This window comes from Natrix helvetica (genome assembly GCF_964273705.1).
Source record: "Natrix helvetica genome assembly, chromosome: 12".
NCBI classification, from domain to species: Eukaryota; Metazoa; Chordata; class Lepidosauria; order Squamata; family Natricidae; genus Natrix; species Natrix helvetica.
Window position 1 is genome coordinate 1,955,013 of NC_138556.1, and position 13,388 is coordinate 1,968,400.

General features: G+C 43.5%; 1 protein-coding gene across 1 annotated transcript; it reads right to left on the minus strand.

Moving 5' to 3' along the window:
* Window positions 1–85: 85 nt before the first annotated feature.
* Window positions 86–9,860, minus strand: LOC309398279 (uncharacterized protein). The gene is made up of 4 exons (XM_081965030.1): window positions 9,810–9,860; window positions 5,915–5,952; window positions 4,162–4,228; window positions 86–1,488 (listed from the first exon to the last, which is right to left on the minus strand). Exon 4 carries the CDS (start codon window positions 1,340–1,342, stop codon window positions 185–187), a length of 1,158 nt encoding a protein of 385 aa, XP_081821156.1. The 5' UTR covers window positions 1,343–1,488; window positions 4,162–4,228; window positions 5,915–5,952; window positions 9,810–9,860; the 3' UTR covers window positions 86–184.
* Between the last annotated feature and the right edge of the window lie 3,528 nt (window positions 9,861–13,388).

Below are 13,388 nucleotides of genomic sequence, written 5' to 3' on the forward strand. Positions count from 1 at the left end.
TTGTTTCTCAATCTTTAATAATAGATATCAATTCAAAGAAAAATGAAAACAAAAATATTTAAAAACAAACATTTAATTTTGGGCATGAAAATGGCTACAGGTGTATTTCAATGGCTGTTACAATTAAGATACCAGACCTCTTGATTGTTCATAAAAACCTACAGTACCAAGGAGTAAACGTATCTTAAGAGGCTTTTTTTTCCTTCATGGCTTGTCTTACGAGCTCCATGTCTTTCTGTAACAAATCCTTCAAAATCTGTTTACTTTGTTTTTTGGGATTTCCGCAAAAAACACTCTTTATGGCTTCCAGGACATCCATTGATCTTTCAACCATATCCTGAGCCATCTTTTTATGTGGTGAATTTTCTGCATATTCTGTTAATTCGGGGCTAAAGCCATATAATAAATTAATAAATGCTTTTAATTTCCCCATTTCTTTTTCCGTGTCTTCTGCTTTCCTTTCCACAGACTCAGATGCAGGCAAAACGATCTCCACTTCCGATACCGATGGAGCTGTTGATGGGGAAGGAGATGTGTCTATCTCCACATGGGTGAAGGCTGGAGCTGTTGACGGGGAAGGAGTGATCTCTATGTCCAGCTTTATTTCTGCCTCAGATGCTTCGGATGAGAAGGAGGAAGGCAACTCTATGTCCAGCTTCATTTCTGTTACAGGTGGAGCTGTTGATGGGGGATTAAGAAGCTCAATGTCAAGTTTCATCTCCTTCTCCTTCTTCTGCAACAGCTTCCTCTCTGCCTCCCCTGCTAATTCCAGAGCATTTTTTAAGTAACCCTCAGCTTCCTCAACATACTCATGAAGAGCTGGGTCTTCTTTAACAGAGGATGGTGCATTCTTAATGGTTTTAATTAGTGTATCAATTGCTTCTAAGATGTCTAAACCTCTAGACTCATGATGAGCCGACTTCACTGGATGGTTTTTGTGCTGTGGTTCATTATTGTCTACCGTCCTATGTAACTTTTGTACATTTCTTAGAGATTCCACTAGACTAGCCAAGGCTCCATTTGTTAACTGATCAAAACTCTTACCTTCTTTCTTAGTAGTTGATTCTTTTTCCAACTGAATGGTAATGGTGCCCAATGCGTCGCTTGGAGTTGGCTCTTCAGAGATCAGAATAACAGACTCACTTGTTTCACTTGGGAGGTTTTCTGAGGGACTTGGGTTGGAATGCAGGATAACGGATGCAGAAGCATCATTTCTGAGTTTCCAAAAGGCTGTTGTCGTTGGAGTTTCCGTTCTCATCAAGGCAATTGATTGGGACTTCTCACTTTGGGGGTTCACATTCACCCAAACAGTGTCCACTGCTACAGATGGAGAAGTTACCATTTCGGGTGCCAAAAAAGTTGCAGTGGGTTCAGTTGACAATACAATTTCGGTGGGGATATTTTTTACCACATCTTGCAAAAGATTCACAAGATCATTCAAAGTTTGCTCTTCCTTTTTTGCTGCAGTTTCCCCTGTGTTGGAAGATTCTGTGAAGCAGAAAATAAAGCCATTAAATGTCTTCTGAAAAAGAAACAGCTTTTATAAACATGTCTGCACTGCTACATACCACAATTTGAAAGAACTCAGTGTTTCATTAATAACCATTCCTAGTTTAAATTCAGATGAAACTATTTGAATTCTGTTATGTTTTACGGCTTGGTGATATATTCTGCTACCAGAAGGGCCCCGTGCTCTCAGAAAATTAAAAAACATTGTCCATGCAATCCAGTCCAGCCCTGTTGGAGCTAAACAATCAATTTCAAAGCCTCTCCTCATAAGACAGCATTCAGACCTCTGGAGAAAGGACATCGTCAGGTGTCACCAATGACAGGGGGAAAAAAGGAGACTAGACTTGCTCAAGAAAAAAAAAGATGTCTGTTGGTGATAGGAGGCTCACTATTCAGGGGAACTAAATTGCAGTTTTGTAGACCAGACAATCTATCTAGAGAAGTGTGCTGTCTCCCAGGAGCAAAGATCAAAGATGTAATTGAGAGGTTTATTAAAATAATTGTCCCTTTTTCCTCTTTCACGTGAGAATGAATGGTATAACAAAGAGCCTGAAAACAATAGCAAGAGACAATGAGCAAATAAGCATGAAAGCCAAAGAGATGGGTACGCAGGTGGTATTTTCATCTGTGCTCCCAACAAATGTAAACATCCAATGACAGAACAGAGAATTTTTGAAGTAAGCCACTGCCTTAAAGGACGGTGCCATCAAGAGATCTTTGGCTTCCTAGACCACAGTCTGCAATAACTACAAGGGCGGCTTCTGGCAGGGGGATGGCCTACACCTCAAAAGAACGGGGAAGAATATTTTTGGAAAACAACTGGCTCAGCTTATCCCAAGTGCTTTAAATTATAACTGATGGGGAAGGAGACCAATTTTTAGGACTCAATTCCAAGCGTAAATCTCAAAGCAATCAACCAAGTGGTAAGAAAGAAGAGGATCTCAAATATAAAAAAGGACACGAAGGAAGCAAATGCAGAGTCAATCAAAAAGGTCTCAGATGCTTATATACTAACATTCATAGGAAGTTATTGTACTGCACCGTTTTATACTGCACTGGTGAGACCAATACTCCAGTTCTGGTCACCACGATACAAAAAAGATGTTGAGACCCTAGAAAGAGTGCAGAGAAGAGCAACGAAGATGAATATGGGCCTAGAAGCTGAAGCGTATGACGAATGGTTGTGGGAATTAGGTATGTCTAATGTCTAACAAAGAGAAGGACTAGGGGTGTCATGATAGCAGTCTTCTAATACTTGAGAGGCTATCACAATTCCACACAGGTGGTTGACCTATTCTTCAAAGCACTGAGGGCTGGACAAGAGCAATAGATAGAAATTAATCAAGGAGGGAACCAACCTGGAAATAAGACATTTTCTGACAGTGAGAGCAGTTAATCAGTGGAATGGCTTGCCTTCAGAAGTTGTGGGTGGTCCATCATTGGAACTTTTCAAGAAGAAAAGTTGGATAGCAATTTGTCCAGAATTGTATAGGATCTCCTGCTTGAGCAGGGAGTTGGACTAGAAGACCTCCAAGGTGTTTTCCAACTCTATTTTGTTGTTTCCCTTCTTTTTAGACTGACCTGCAAAATAACTTGAGGTAGAGATGCTGGATGTCAGCAGCAGAAAAGGATGATGGGCAGAGGCACGCTGCTAGGGAATTGCAGAAAAATATCTTTTATTTCTTGAAAGACAGGAAAGATAGAAATGAACCAGGGAAAGGAAAGTGGGGAAGTATGGTGGGCAGCGGTTGGTGCTTATGCCAAATGTGATGGCTCCAAAGATTCTATGATTCCAACTTGAGAGGCCTGGCGTATTCTCCTTTCCAAAAGATTCACTTCCTGATGTGGCAACTCCACAGTCCAACAGAAGCCCACCTCTTCTCTTACTCTTCTTTGGCTTGAGATCCTGCCAGGATTCCATAAATAGTCCTCAGCAGTTTGACTCCAACTTGCCCTCATTTGTTTCCTGACGAATCCCCGAAGCCTGTTAACACAGTTCTTTTTCTGACTGTATGGCTGAGTGTACAGCGTGAACCAAGCTTGCCCCATGTTTAACAGTTCCATGGACTTTTAGTATAAAAAGCTATAGGCTGCCAGTGGAGGTAATGCCAGGAGTTCACAAGAAAAGCATTTCATAGGCTGATAAGCCAGTTTCTCATACAGCTTGTTTTGCATCCATGATTAATGAATGATCAGTGTGTTATAAAAGCATCATACAACTGCTGCTTAAGCACAGATGTGCCATGGAAGAACACAGCTGACATACCTGGGGTCCATCACAGGGAGCGGTGTCCATTTTCTCCTGTAAGTGTTTATTTTATTAAAGAGTGCGATGATCACTCTACTTTCTATTTCTTTGAAATCTATCACAGACTATTACCCTGGCAGGTATCTACATTTGCATTTAAATTTGAGGAAGCCATAACAGGGTGCATTCCTTATGTCCAGAGATCTCTTTTTCCTGACCCTCACCTCCACAAACGCAGATAATAAACTTGTGCAAAGACTGAAAAGAAGGAACAAAAAAAGCTCGTGCAATGACAGCAGGCCAGTTGAGACAACAACAGAAAGCTGTTCTGGTAAGACTTTAAAATGATTGTGCATCAAATCACTTTGAACACATAATGGGAGAAGGGGAAAAAGAATTCTTACGCTGAACTTCAACAGCATCTTTTCCTTCCGATATAATCCCTCCAGCTGCAGTTGGCTGCACAGATATCTGTTGAAGAGGGGGGGAAATGAATCATTTCACTCTGGCAATCAGCTTTTTATCTTTTGTTGCATGCTTAATTTGTCTTTTTTAAAACTGCCAGGAGAATATATTGAATGCTGAAGCCAAGGGTCCAAAAGCCTTTACCTCAATAACAATTCTGAACACTTACCTCACAAACTGAATCTTTACCAACTTCCAAGTTGTCAAGACAATCAGACTGATAAGATTCTCAAACGTGTTTTTTTTTCTTCACAGGCCCATCCATAATTGGGCAGGAAGGAACGTCCCTTTCAGAGTTCTCTGGCAGAGTGGCCAACACGCTTGGAAGGATTCTACAGCCTTATCAGTAAAATTATTTTAAGCATGCACCGCCAATAAACCTTATCAATTAATCATATCAATGTTGTACTGTACTAACATATTAGGCATATTATAACCCCAGAATGGGAATTAAATATGAGCTTTAAAGAATCAGATAAATGTAAGTTCAATATTCTAATATTTTCTTCCCAGGCAACAATGGATCTCTTGCAGCCCGTTTTTGAAAGCAGGGCTATGCTTGGTCTGAGAGACAGTCCTGAGGCTGTGAGGCATCCATTCTGCATCCAAGCAAGCCCTCTCTTAGCCTCCAGACCATCCGAGGCAGCCGCCTGAGGTTCAATATTTTCAGAAGGATTACAGGTAGTTCTTGACTTATGAGCCACGGAGGGCAGTACTGCAGGCTTCTTCTGCTGACTGCAATTTGGCAACTCAAATCTCACCAGGCTCAAGGTTGACTCTGCCTTCCCTCCTTCCGAGGTTGGTAAAAACCCAAATCGTTGGGGGCAAGAGGCTGACCCTGTAGACCCCTTGGAGAGGGCTGTAAAAGCTCTGTGAAGCAATATATATAAGTCTAAGTGCTATTGCTATTGCTACAACTATTTGTTTAATGACCATTCAAATTTACAACAGCACTGAGAAAAATCTGACTTAGGACCAGTTCTCACATTTATGACCATTGCAGCATCCCCACAGTCACGTGATTAAATTCCGGGTGCTTGGCAACTGACATGTATTTACAATGGTTGCAGGGTCCTGGGCTTGTTGTTTGCAACCTTCCTAGGGAGGTTCCCCATCACATAATCTTGAGTTACACACACACTCTCCCATAATGTTAGAGTAGAATCGTTTTAGCCATAACACGGCTTGTTGAGCTTGACCTATTGCGTGCACCCAGGCACTGAGATTTCTAAGCTGTAAATTAAGGCTTACTAGCAACAAGCTATGTCTTAGTGCCGGGATGGCAAACCTATGGCTCTGTGGGCACGTGCACCGTCTCCAGTCGGCCATTTTCCAGTCATTTTTTGGCCCACTTTCAGGCTGTTTTGGGGGCCTTTTTGACCCAAAAGTGGCACAAAAAGTGGGCTGAAAATAGCCCAAAAACAAGCATGCGTTTGCCGGCCAGCTGGTCTTCGGGTTTCCGGTGCTCCGGCACACGTACACAGGAGGTTCCAGTTTGGGCACTTGGTGCCAAAAAGGTTTGCCATCGCTGTCTTAGTGCAATGGGTTATTAATGCAGCCTGTGTGGGGAAAGCATGCTTGGTTGGGTGTGAGAGAGTGAATGTTTGTATTTTTGTGTGGATCAGAAGTGATTCAATACATTTACGGTATCAGAAATACAACCTATTTCCTGTAACTTGAAACTAACATTACCTCCACTACTTTAACATTTTCGTAACGGTGTGTCACACCTAAAAAAAACAACAACACAGAAAAAGTAAAAGACAAACAACAAAATTAGAGTTAGTCACTATTAGAGCAGCAATAGATTTTTGGCTCATTTTAGATGGCAGACATTTTGTTCATTTTTTATTTTAAAAAATCATGAATGACGCTTTGTATCTATTGCCACCATCCCTTTGAAATAACTTGAGCAAATCTATATGTAAGGTTAGGAAAGTCATCTAATATAATTCCACTGAGTTACAATCTTGGCCAAGCAATGGCAGCCACATGAGGAGAACGGCTTAAACTGCTCTTTCAAAACAAACTCATCCAATAGAAAACTGATCTCAAAAAGCTAAGCAGGGTTGAAACTGGTTTGTGTTTAGAAGCAAACCACTTCACTTCTAATGCAAGAAAGTGAACTGGGGGGATTTGGTTCCTCCCCAGCAGTCAAGTTCCGTTCCAGCTGGTTAGTCCCAAGAAAAAACAACATGGAATGAATATCTCTTCTTCCTTTCCCGATTTGGAAGAGAAGGGAAAACATTGAATGAAGATTTTGATGAAAATTAAAGAAGTCAACCAAAACATTAAAAGTAAGGTGGCTTTTCCCGTATCTTCATCTAATATGAAAACCACCTTGAACAAGTGTGCTTTGCAGTACTAGGTGAAGCTATAAGAGGAACAGTTATTATAAAAAGAGGCACAGAAAATGCAGTGTGATTTGACAATTATTCTGGAAGTGGATGAAAAAGCTAAACCAAGAACCTCTGTGAATAAAAGAATTAAGTGATGTTTGGGATAAAACTGAAGCGAAATGAGTATTTTCAAGGTTTGATTGGGAATGAGTGAGAGGGTGAAATTAAAAAGAAAATGTTAGTGATTACAGCCCTGTTTCAAACAGCTTTGGGAATATCTGCTGGTAGGAAATGCTGAGGTTGAAGCACTCAGGGTGTGTGTGAATGTAAATGTGATGGCTTGCAAATTTATCTATGAATTACAGCACAAACCATTCAAGCACATGCTTCACTTTAATATCATTAATTTTTCAATGTGCATTCAAAAAAAAATCCATCCAAAGGATGAGGAGGGAAAGGTAGAAAGAGTAAAAGCAGAGGATGTAAGGGAGGGGAATTAAGTGTAGGAGAGAGGGGAAGGAGGAGGAGAACAGAGGAGTGGGAGAAAGTGAGGGGAAGAAGAAATGAGGAAGGAGAGGAGGAAAGAAGAAGGCAGAGAAGGGAGGTTGAGAAGAGAGGAGCAAGGATGTTGCAAAATAAGATGGAGAGGTGGGGTGACAAGAAAGTGACCTAAACTGTATTCTATATATTTGCAAGAAAATAACAATTAAGATTAATGATGAATAATGTTAAAAGTAATTATAAGAGTGTATATTTGTAAATGAATTTGAAAGAGAAAAATAAAAAAAAAACCTTTCTTTAAAAAAAAGAGAAAAAAATTCCATCCAGGAGGATTTATTTTTCAGAAAGCAGGGAGACTAATGCAGTTTGACTGCCATTTGTTAATTAGATCTTACAGGATCCTAGAAGAATCCATCATCTCTCTCAAAGATGAGAGAGGCAGAACACATGAAGAGGAGGCCTCTCAGCTGCTCTCCTCCTTCCTGTTTCCCCTCATGCTGGTTGTCAGGAAAGGCATCAAGGCCTGATTTTTCCAGGGAACCTTCGAATGGGGAGATAACCCTTCCTACTACAGACTGGATGTTGTAGCTCTTCTTTGGGGCCGTGTTGCTTTGTTTTGCTCAGTTTGTATTAAGGTTGTGATTTTTTTCTTTTGTAGACTGCTTTGAGCCTTGTTTTATTGAGTAGTATATAAACTGTGGTAAATATATCAAACACCAAAGGCAGCAAGGGAGGATGCAAAACTATATCTTTATGACGTGTGCATTAGGAAAGTGATGAGAAAAAGTTAGACAGCCTGGTTTTATACTGGACAGGATAACGAAAGACAGACACGGGATCTGCATTTTGGTAGGTAAATGAGAAATGTAAGATTGTAAGAAGGAATGTTTATAATGTATCTGTTCATTTAGAAAAAGCATTTAAGGGGTTGAAATGTGGAATGTTTTATGTGACCAGGGAGTTAATTGTTGGCTATTGAAGGCAGTAATGTGGGATAGAAATCAAACGTGACTGAGAATAAAATAAATGCTTAGCACGTTTTTGCCTCCTTAAGAAGGAAGTAAGAAAAAAGATGTGCGATGTTTCACGGAATTATGGGCATGTTAAATAATATTAAATATTATTTATGGCCACATTTGAGGTTAGGCTCATGAATGTATACAGATTTCTGTATGCACAAATGCAGCTGGTGGAGAATCTGAAAGAGCAAAGGACAAGGTGTAACAGAAACATAGTGGTAATATGTGGTGTTCTTTAAGGAACAGTTCATTTGTTTTTGTCTGTTTGTACCCTGCTGTCCTTATTTTTAAAAGTAACTCAAGGTGGTGAACATATCAAAAACACACCATGCATCCGTTTTTCATTTATATGATACAAAAAAGATGTTGAGTCTCTGGGAAGGTTCGGGGGCTGGAGGCTAAAACCTATAAGGATGGTTGCAGGAATTGGGTAGGTCTAGTTTTCTGAAAAGGAGGACTAGGGTCAACATGATAGCTGTTCCAATATTTGAGGGGCTGCCACAAACAAGAGGGGGCCCCAACCTATTCTCCAAAGAACCTTAGAACAGGCCCATTGGATGGAAGTTTATCAAAGAGAGATCCAACCTAGAATTAAGGAAAAATTCCCCTTCAGTGAGAACAATTCATCAGTGGAATGGCTTCCCTCCAAGGCTTTGGACTAGAAGACCTCCAAGACCTTCCAACTATTCTATTCCAGTCTACTCTCTAGTCTCTCCACAACAGCAACCATGTGAGGTGGGTTGGGAAAGGGAAGAAGCAAAAACAGGTGATAGAAAACACTTTGTGGCAGGGAAATGGGAGTTGAGTACATTAGGAGCAACAATGAAGGTAACTGGTGCTATGGAAATTGGGTTCTTAAGAATGTTGAGTGTTTGGTCCAAGAAGTAACCTAGAGTCAAGGATGGATAAATACAAGATGGAAAGGAAAATAAGTGAGCTGTTTCAGGGAACCCCATTGAAATGGTCTGGCCACAGAAAAAGACCGATGGGGGATCTAAGTGATAACCAGATATGTAGATGAAGCAGGAAGGGAGGCGGCAACTGCAAACATCTGGGCAGCCCTTAGATGACCGCCCTGCCCCCCACCGCTGGCCCTCGGGCTTTCGGCAGCGCTTTCTGTTCCGAACGGGCTGCGATCCCGGTTGAGACGGAAGAAGCTGCGGTGGGACGGAGTGGAGGAGACCCCGAGAGGCCAGCGAGGGCCGAGGAGGGCTGGCGAAGGCGGGAACCGACGCAGAGCTGCAGGGAAGGGCGGGGGGGACCGGCTCCGTCGCCTCTTTCCTCGCCTCCTGCGGCCTCTCCCGCTCCCGGGTACCGAATCCCCCCGAGGCGGCTCTCTTCGCCCTCCCGCCGCCCAGCCAGGCTCGGGGCCCGTCGCCAAGGAAACGCCCGGCGGCCTGGCGCAGCTCACCCGCCCAGGGGGTCTCGGGCTCTTCCCCGGGAGCCCCGGGCCCTCTGCGGCGGAAGCTTCCCCGGCTGGCCCTGGACCTGCCATGGCCGCAGCAGCCTCTCCCGCCACTCACTCGGATGCGGGTTCGCCGGCGGGAGGAAGCTCAGCAGCGCCGCCGGGAGCAGCAGCAGCCACGGCCGCCCTCGCCCCGCCGCCATCCGCCTCCGCTTCCGCCTCCTCGGGCGGCACAACCGCCGCCCCCGCCGCCCCCGCCTCGGAACCCGCGCCCCGCCCGGCCACCCCCCCCCGCCCCCGGGCAGCATCTCCGCCGGACCAACCGCTGTAGCTGCCCGGCGAAGCGCTGACGGGGGCTGCGGAGGCCGCCGTTTCTTTCGTCTCTCTGAACCGGGCGCCTCCCTCGGAGAAGGGACTGGGCATCCCCGCACCCTCGGGGGCTTGGCGGGGGGGCTTCCCCACTCCTCCGGCCCACCTGAGCCGCCCCGAGGGAACTTGGGCGCTGTGCCCCCCCCCCCCGCCACCAGAGCCAGCAGGAGGGGGTGCTGCTTGCGGGTGGCAGTCCCACACCTGTCCCGCCCTTCCCCGGTGGAGGTTAGGAAGGGCAGGCCGGATGGAGCCCAGGATGCGATGGGCCGTTTTGCTTTCATCCTGGCTGGAAACTCTGCGATGCACAGCCTCCAGGTGATGGGAGGATCCTTCTCTTCCCAGGGGACATCCAGGTGCCTTCATTAACTCACGGTGCGTTTTACCCAATAATCAAAATATCACCCATGTTGAAACCATTTTCCAATTAGACTCTTGCAACCCGCTGTGCCCAGAGCTGCCTTAAAGATGGTTGTGCAAAATGGCCAGGCTGTGGAAGTGCACACTTTAATTTGATGGCACAACCCCCCCCCCCAATGATTATTGTGTTCCAGTTTTGCATGACACAATAAACGTTAACCAACCTCAAAACCAAGAGGTATTAGCTGAAGCAGATTGTGTAGCACAGCTCCCCACCTACTCCCAGCGACAGAAGTCAAAACAGTTTATTTCCAGAAACAATTGGGGACCCCAGAATCCACCTATGTCACACAGACAGGATTAGCCATATAGGTGACACCAGGTCAATTCATACAAATGTTAACTCTAGTGATGAATTGTAATCGACACACTTAATAGCTTAGTCTACACACTACACCAAGCCACTACAACCATCAGTACTTATTTTTAACGAAAAAACACTCAAGGTTAGGTAATTGATTTTAATTGTAGTTAAGAAATTAATATATGTCCCACAATACAAGTCTTATTGAAGAGATATTTTTTCAGACACAACGAAACAATTTTTTTCAAGCACAACAAAGCAGAGTGCAAAATGTACTAACATTAGAGGCCTGCACCTTAAAAGGGCTGCCACGTGCCACATTCTCTGGCCACCGAAGAGAACATGCATCACACCTAAATGCCAAAAATAGCAAGAGGTTCAATAGCGTTGCTCAGCAATATAGTTTAATGGCTAGTTTCACTTGTAACAGTAAATCATCATTTGTTTCCATTGTTATTAAGCAAGCCACAATGGCCCGATTAACATATAATATAAATCATAATTTCAAAATCACAAAGGCTTATTAGATTATCCTGTAAGCAACAAGACATGCTGAGGTCCCCTTAATACCAATTGTGAAAGTAAGTTACAGCAACAGCATGTTGATTTATATACTGTTCCATAATGTTTTACAACACTCTCTGAGCGGTTTACAGAGTCAGAATCTTTGCCTCCAACAATCTGGGTCCTCATTTTATCAACCTCGGAAGGATGGAAGGCTGACTCAATCTTGAGCCGGTCATGATCGAATCCCTGACTGTGGGCACATTTCGCCTGCAATAGTACACTCTAATGAATGCGCCGCCAGGCTCCTTAGGAGCACTCTGCTGGGTAACTAGGCAAACCATGGCTTGCAGTCCCCTTCTCCCTTGCCAGCAACCTTTGGAAGGTCTGACCATTCCACTATATTACAATAAATAGGGCTATCCATCTGTAACTATAGTTTGGGCACAGTGAGAGAAAGACCATTTCCCCAGGCCCATCTGCTGCCAGAAATACCCCTCCCAGGTGCGTGAGCCAATTTAGAATGTAGGATCATAGGGCTGAAAGGGATCTGGGAGGACTTCTAGTTCAACCCCCTTCTCAAGGCAGGAGACCTTATACCACAATCCCCAAGTCCTGGTCTGCATTCCAGCCTGGCGGGAACTGAGCCATGCAATCAATGGGAGAGTGCAGAAGTGGTCACACATGTGCCTAACCATCCCTTCCCCACCACTGGTCTGCAGAACTGGAAAGCTGGGGGACTGCTTCCTTATACCATCCCAGTCAAATGGTTGTCCAGTCTATTCTTGAAAACCTCCAATTATGGAGCACCTCCAATTCCAAGAGACAAGCTTGATTATTCTGTCAAGAAATTTCTCCTTAGTCTTAACAAGCTTCCACCCATTATTTCTTCTCCTACCCTCTGGTGCTTTGGAGATCACGTCGATCCCTTCAGTATTTCAAGTGTGGCATAAGTAGTGTGGTATACAGCTGTACTCGCTTTATCACTTCTGTGATCTTGATGCTATCCTTCCGTTAATGCAGCCAAGGACTGCATTTGCTTTTTGACAGCTGCAGCACACTGCTGGCTTATACTTAAGTGGTGGACATCTAAATCCCTCCCAGTTACTACTGTTGAGTCAGGTACCAACTATTTTGTACTCACGCATTTGGTTTCTCCTACCTAAATGCAGGACCTTACTTTTTTCACCATTGAGTTTCATTTTGGAAGATAGGCTCCAGTGTTCAAGTCTTTCAAAGTTCTTCTGGATCTTGAGTCTATCTTCTAAAGTGTTGGCTATTTATCCCAGCTTGGTGTCACTCACATTTGATGAGTTCCCCTTTCATCCCCTCATCTAGATCATTATGAAAATATTGAAGAGTATGGATAGAACCTTAGGATACTCCACTGTATCTACTCTCCATGTGGATGTAATTCCATTGAAGATTACACAAATGTGATTGGTCAGCCAGTTGTGAATCCATCTGGTGCTGGCACTGTCTAGCCCACATTGTTCTAGCTCATTAAGACACAGGCTGTGATCTACTTTGTTAAACGGCCTCCATGTATGTCCACAGCATTTCTCCAATCCACTACTTTAGTCACACTATCAAAGGCAGCAAGATTTGTCTGGAATGATCTTTTTTTTTACAAACCCATGCTGGTTTCTAGCAATCATCTTATTCATTTCTAGGTACTTACAGATCTGCCACTTATCTTTTCCAGATTTTCCCAGGTACTGATGTGAAAATGATGGGCCTATAATTTCCTAGATTCATTCCCCCCTCCCCTTTTGTAGACTAGACCCACATTGGCTTATTTCCAGTCCTCTGGTCGTTACATGAGCTTTGAAAGATTACATTCATTGCCTCTGAAATTACATCTGCTAGCTCCTTCAGAACCCTGGGGTATAAATAATCTGATCCAGGTGATTGGTACTTGTCCAGGGCAGATAAGTATTCTCTTACTAATTTCTTGTCTATTTTGACTTGTATGCCTATTTCTAACTTCCTTGGTATTGCTTTTGATGGGTTGGGCTGTTTTTTCCTCTTGCAAAAAAAAAATAGTTGCAAAGAAGGAATTAAGCAATTCCACTTTCTCCCTGCTACCTATCATCATCTTCATCTACTGCCATTAGTGGACTTGTTTCCTTGACTTTCTTCCTGTTTCTTACATATTGAAACATTTGAAAATTATTTTTGCATTCGTTGCCTGTCTTAGCTCATTCTGGGGCTTAGTTTCCCCACTCCCTCATTACAGATTCAGGCTATTTGGTCATGTTCTGTTTTAATTATATGCCGCTCTTTGCAGTTTTTGCGAAGTATGTGT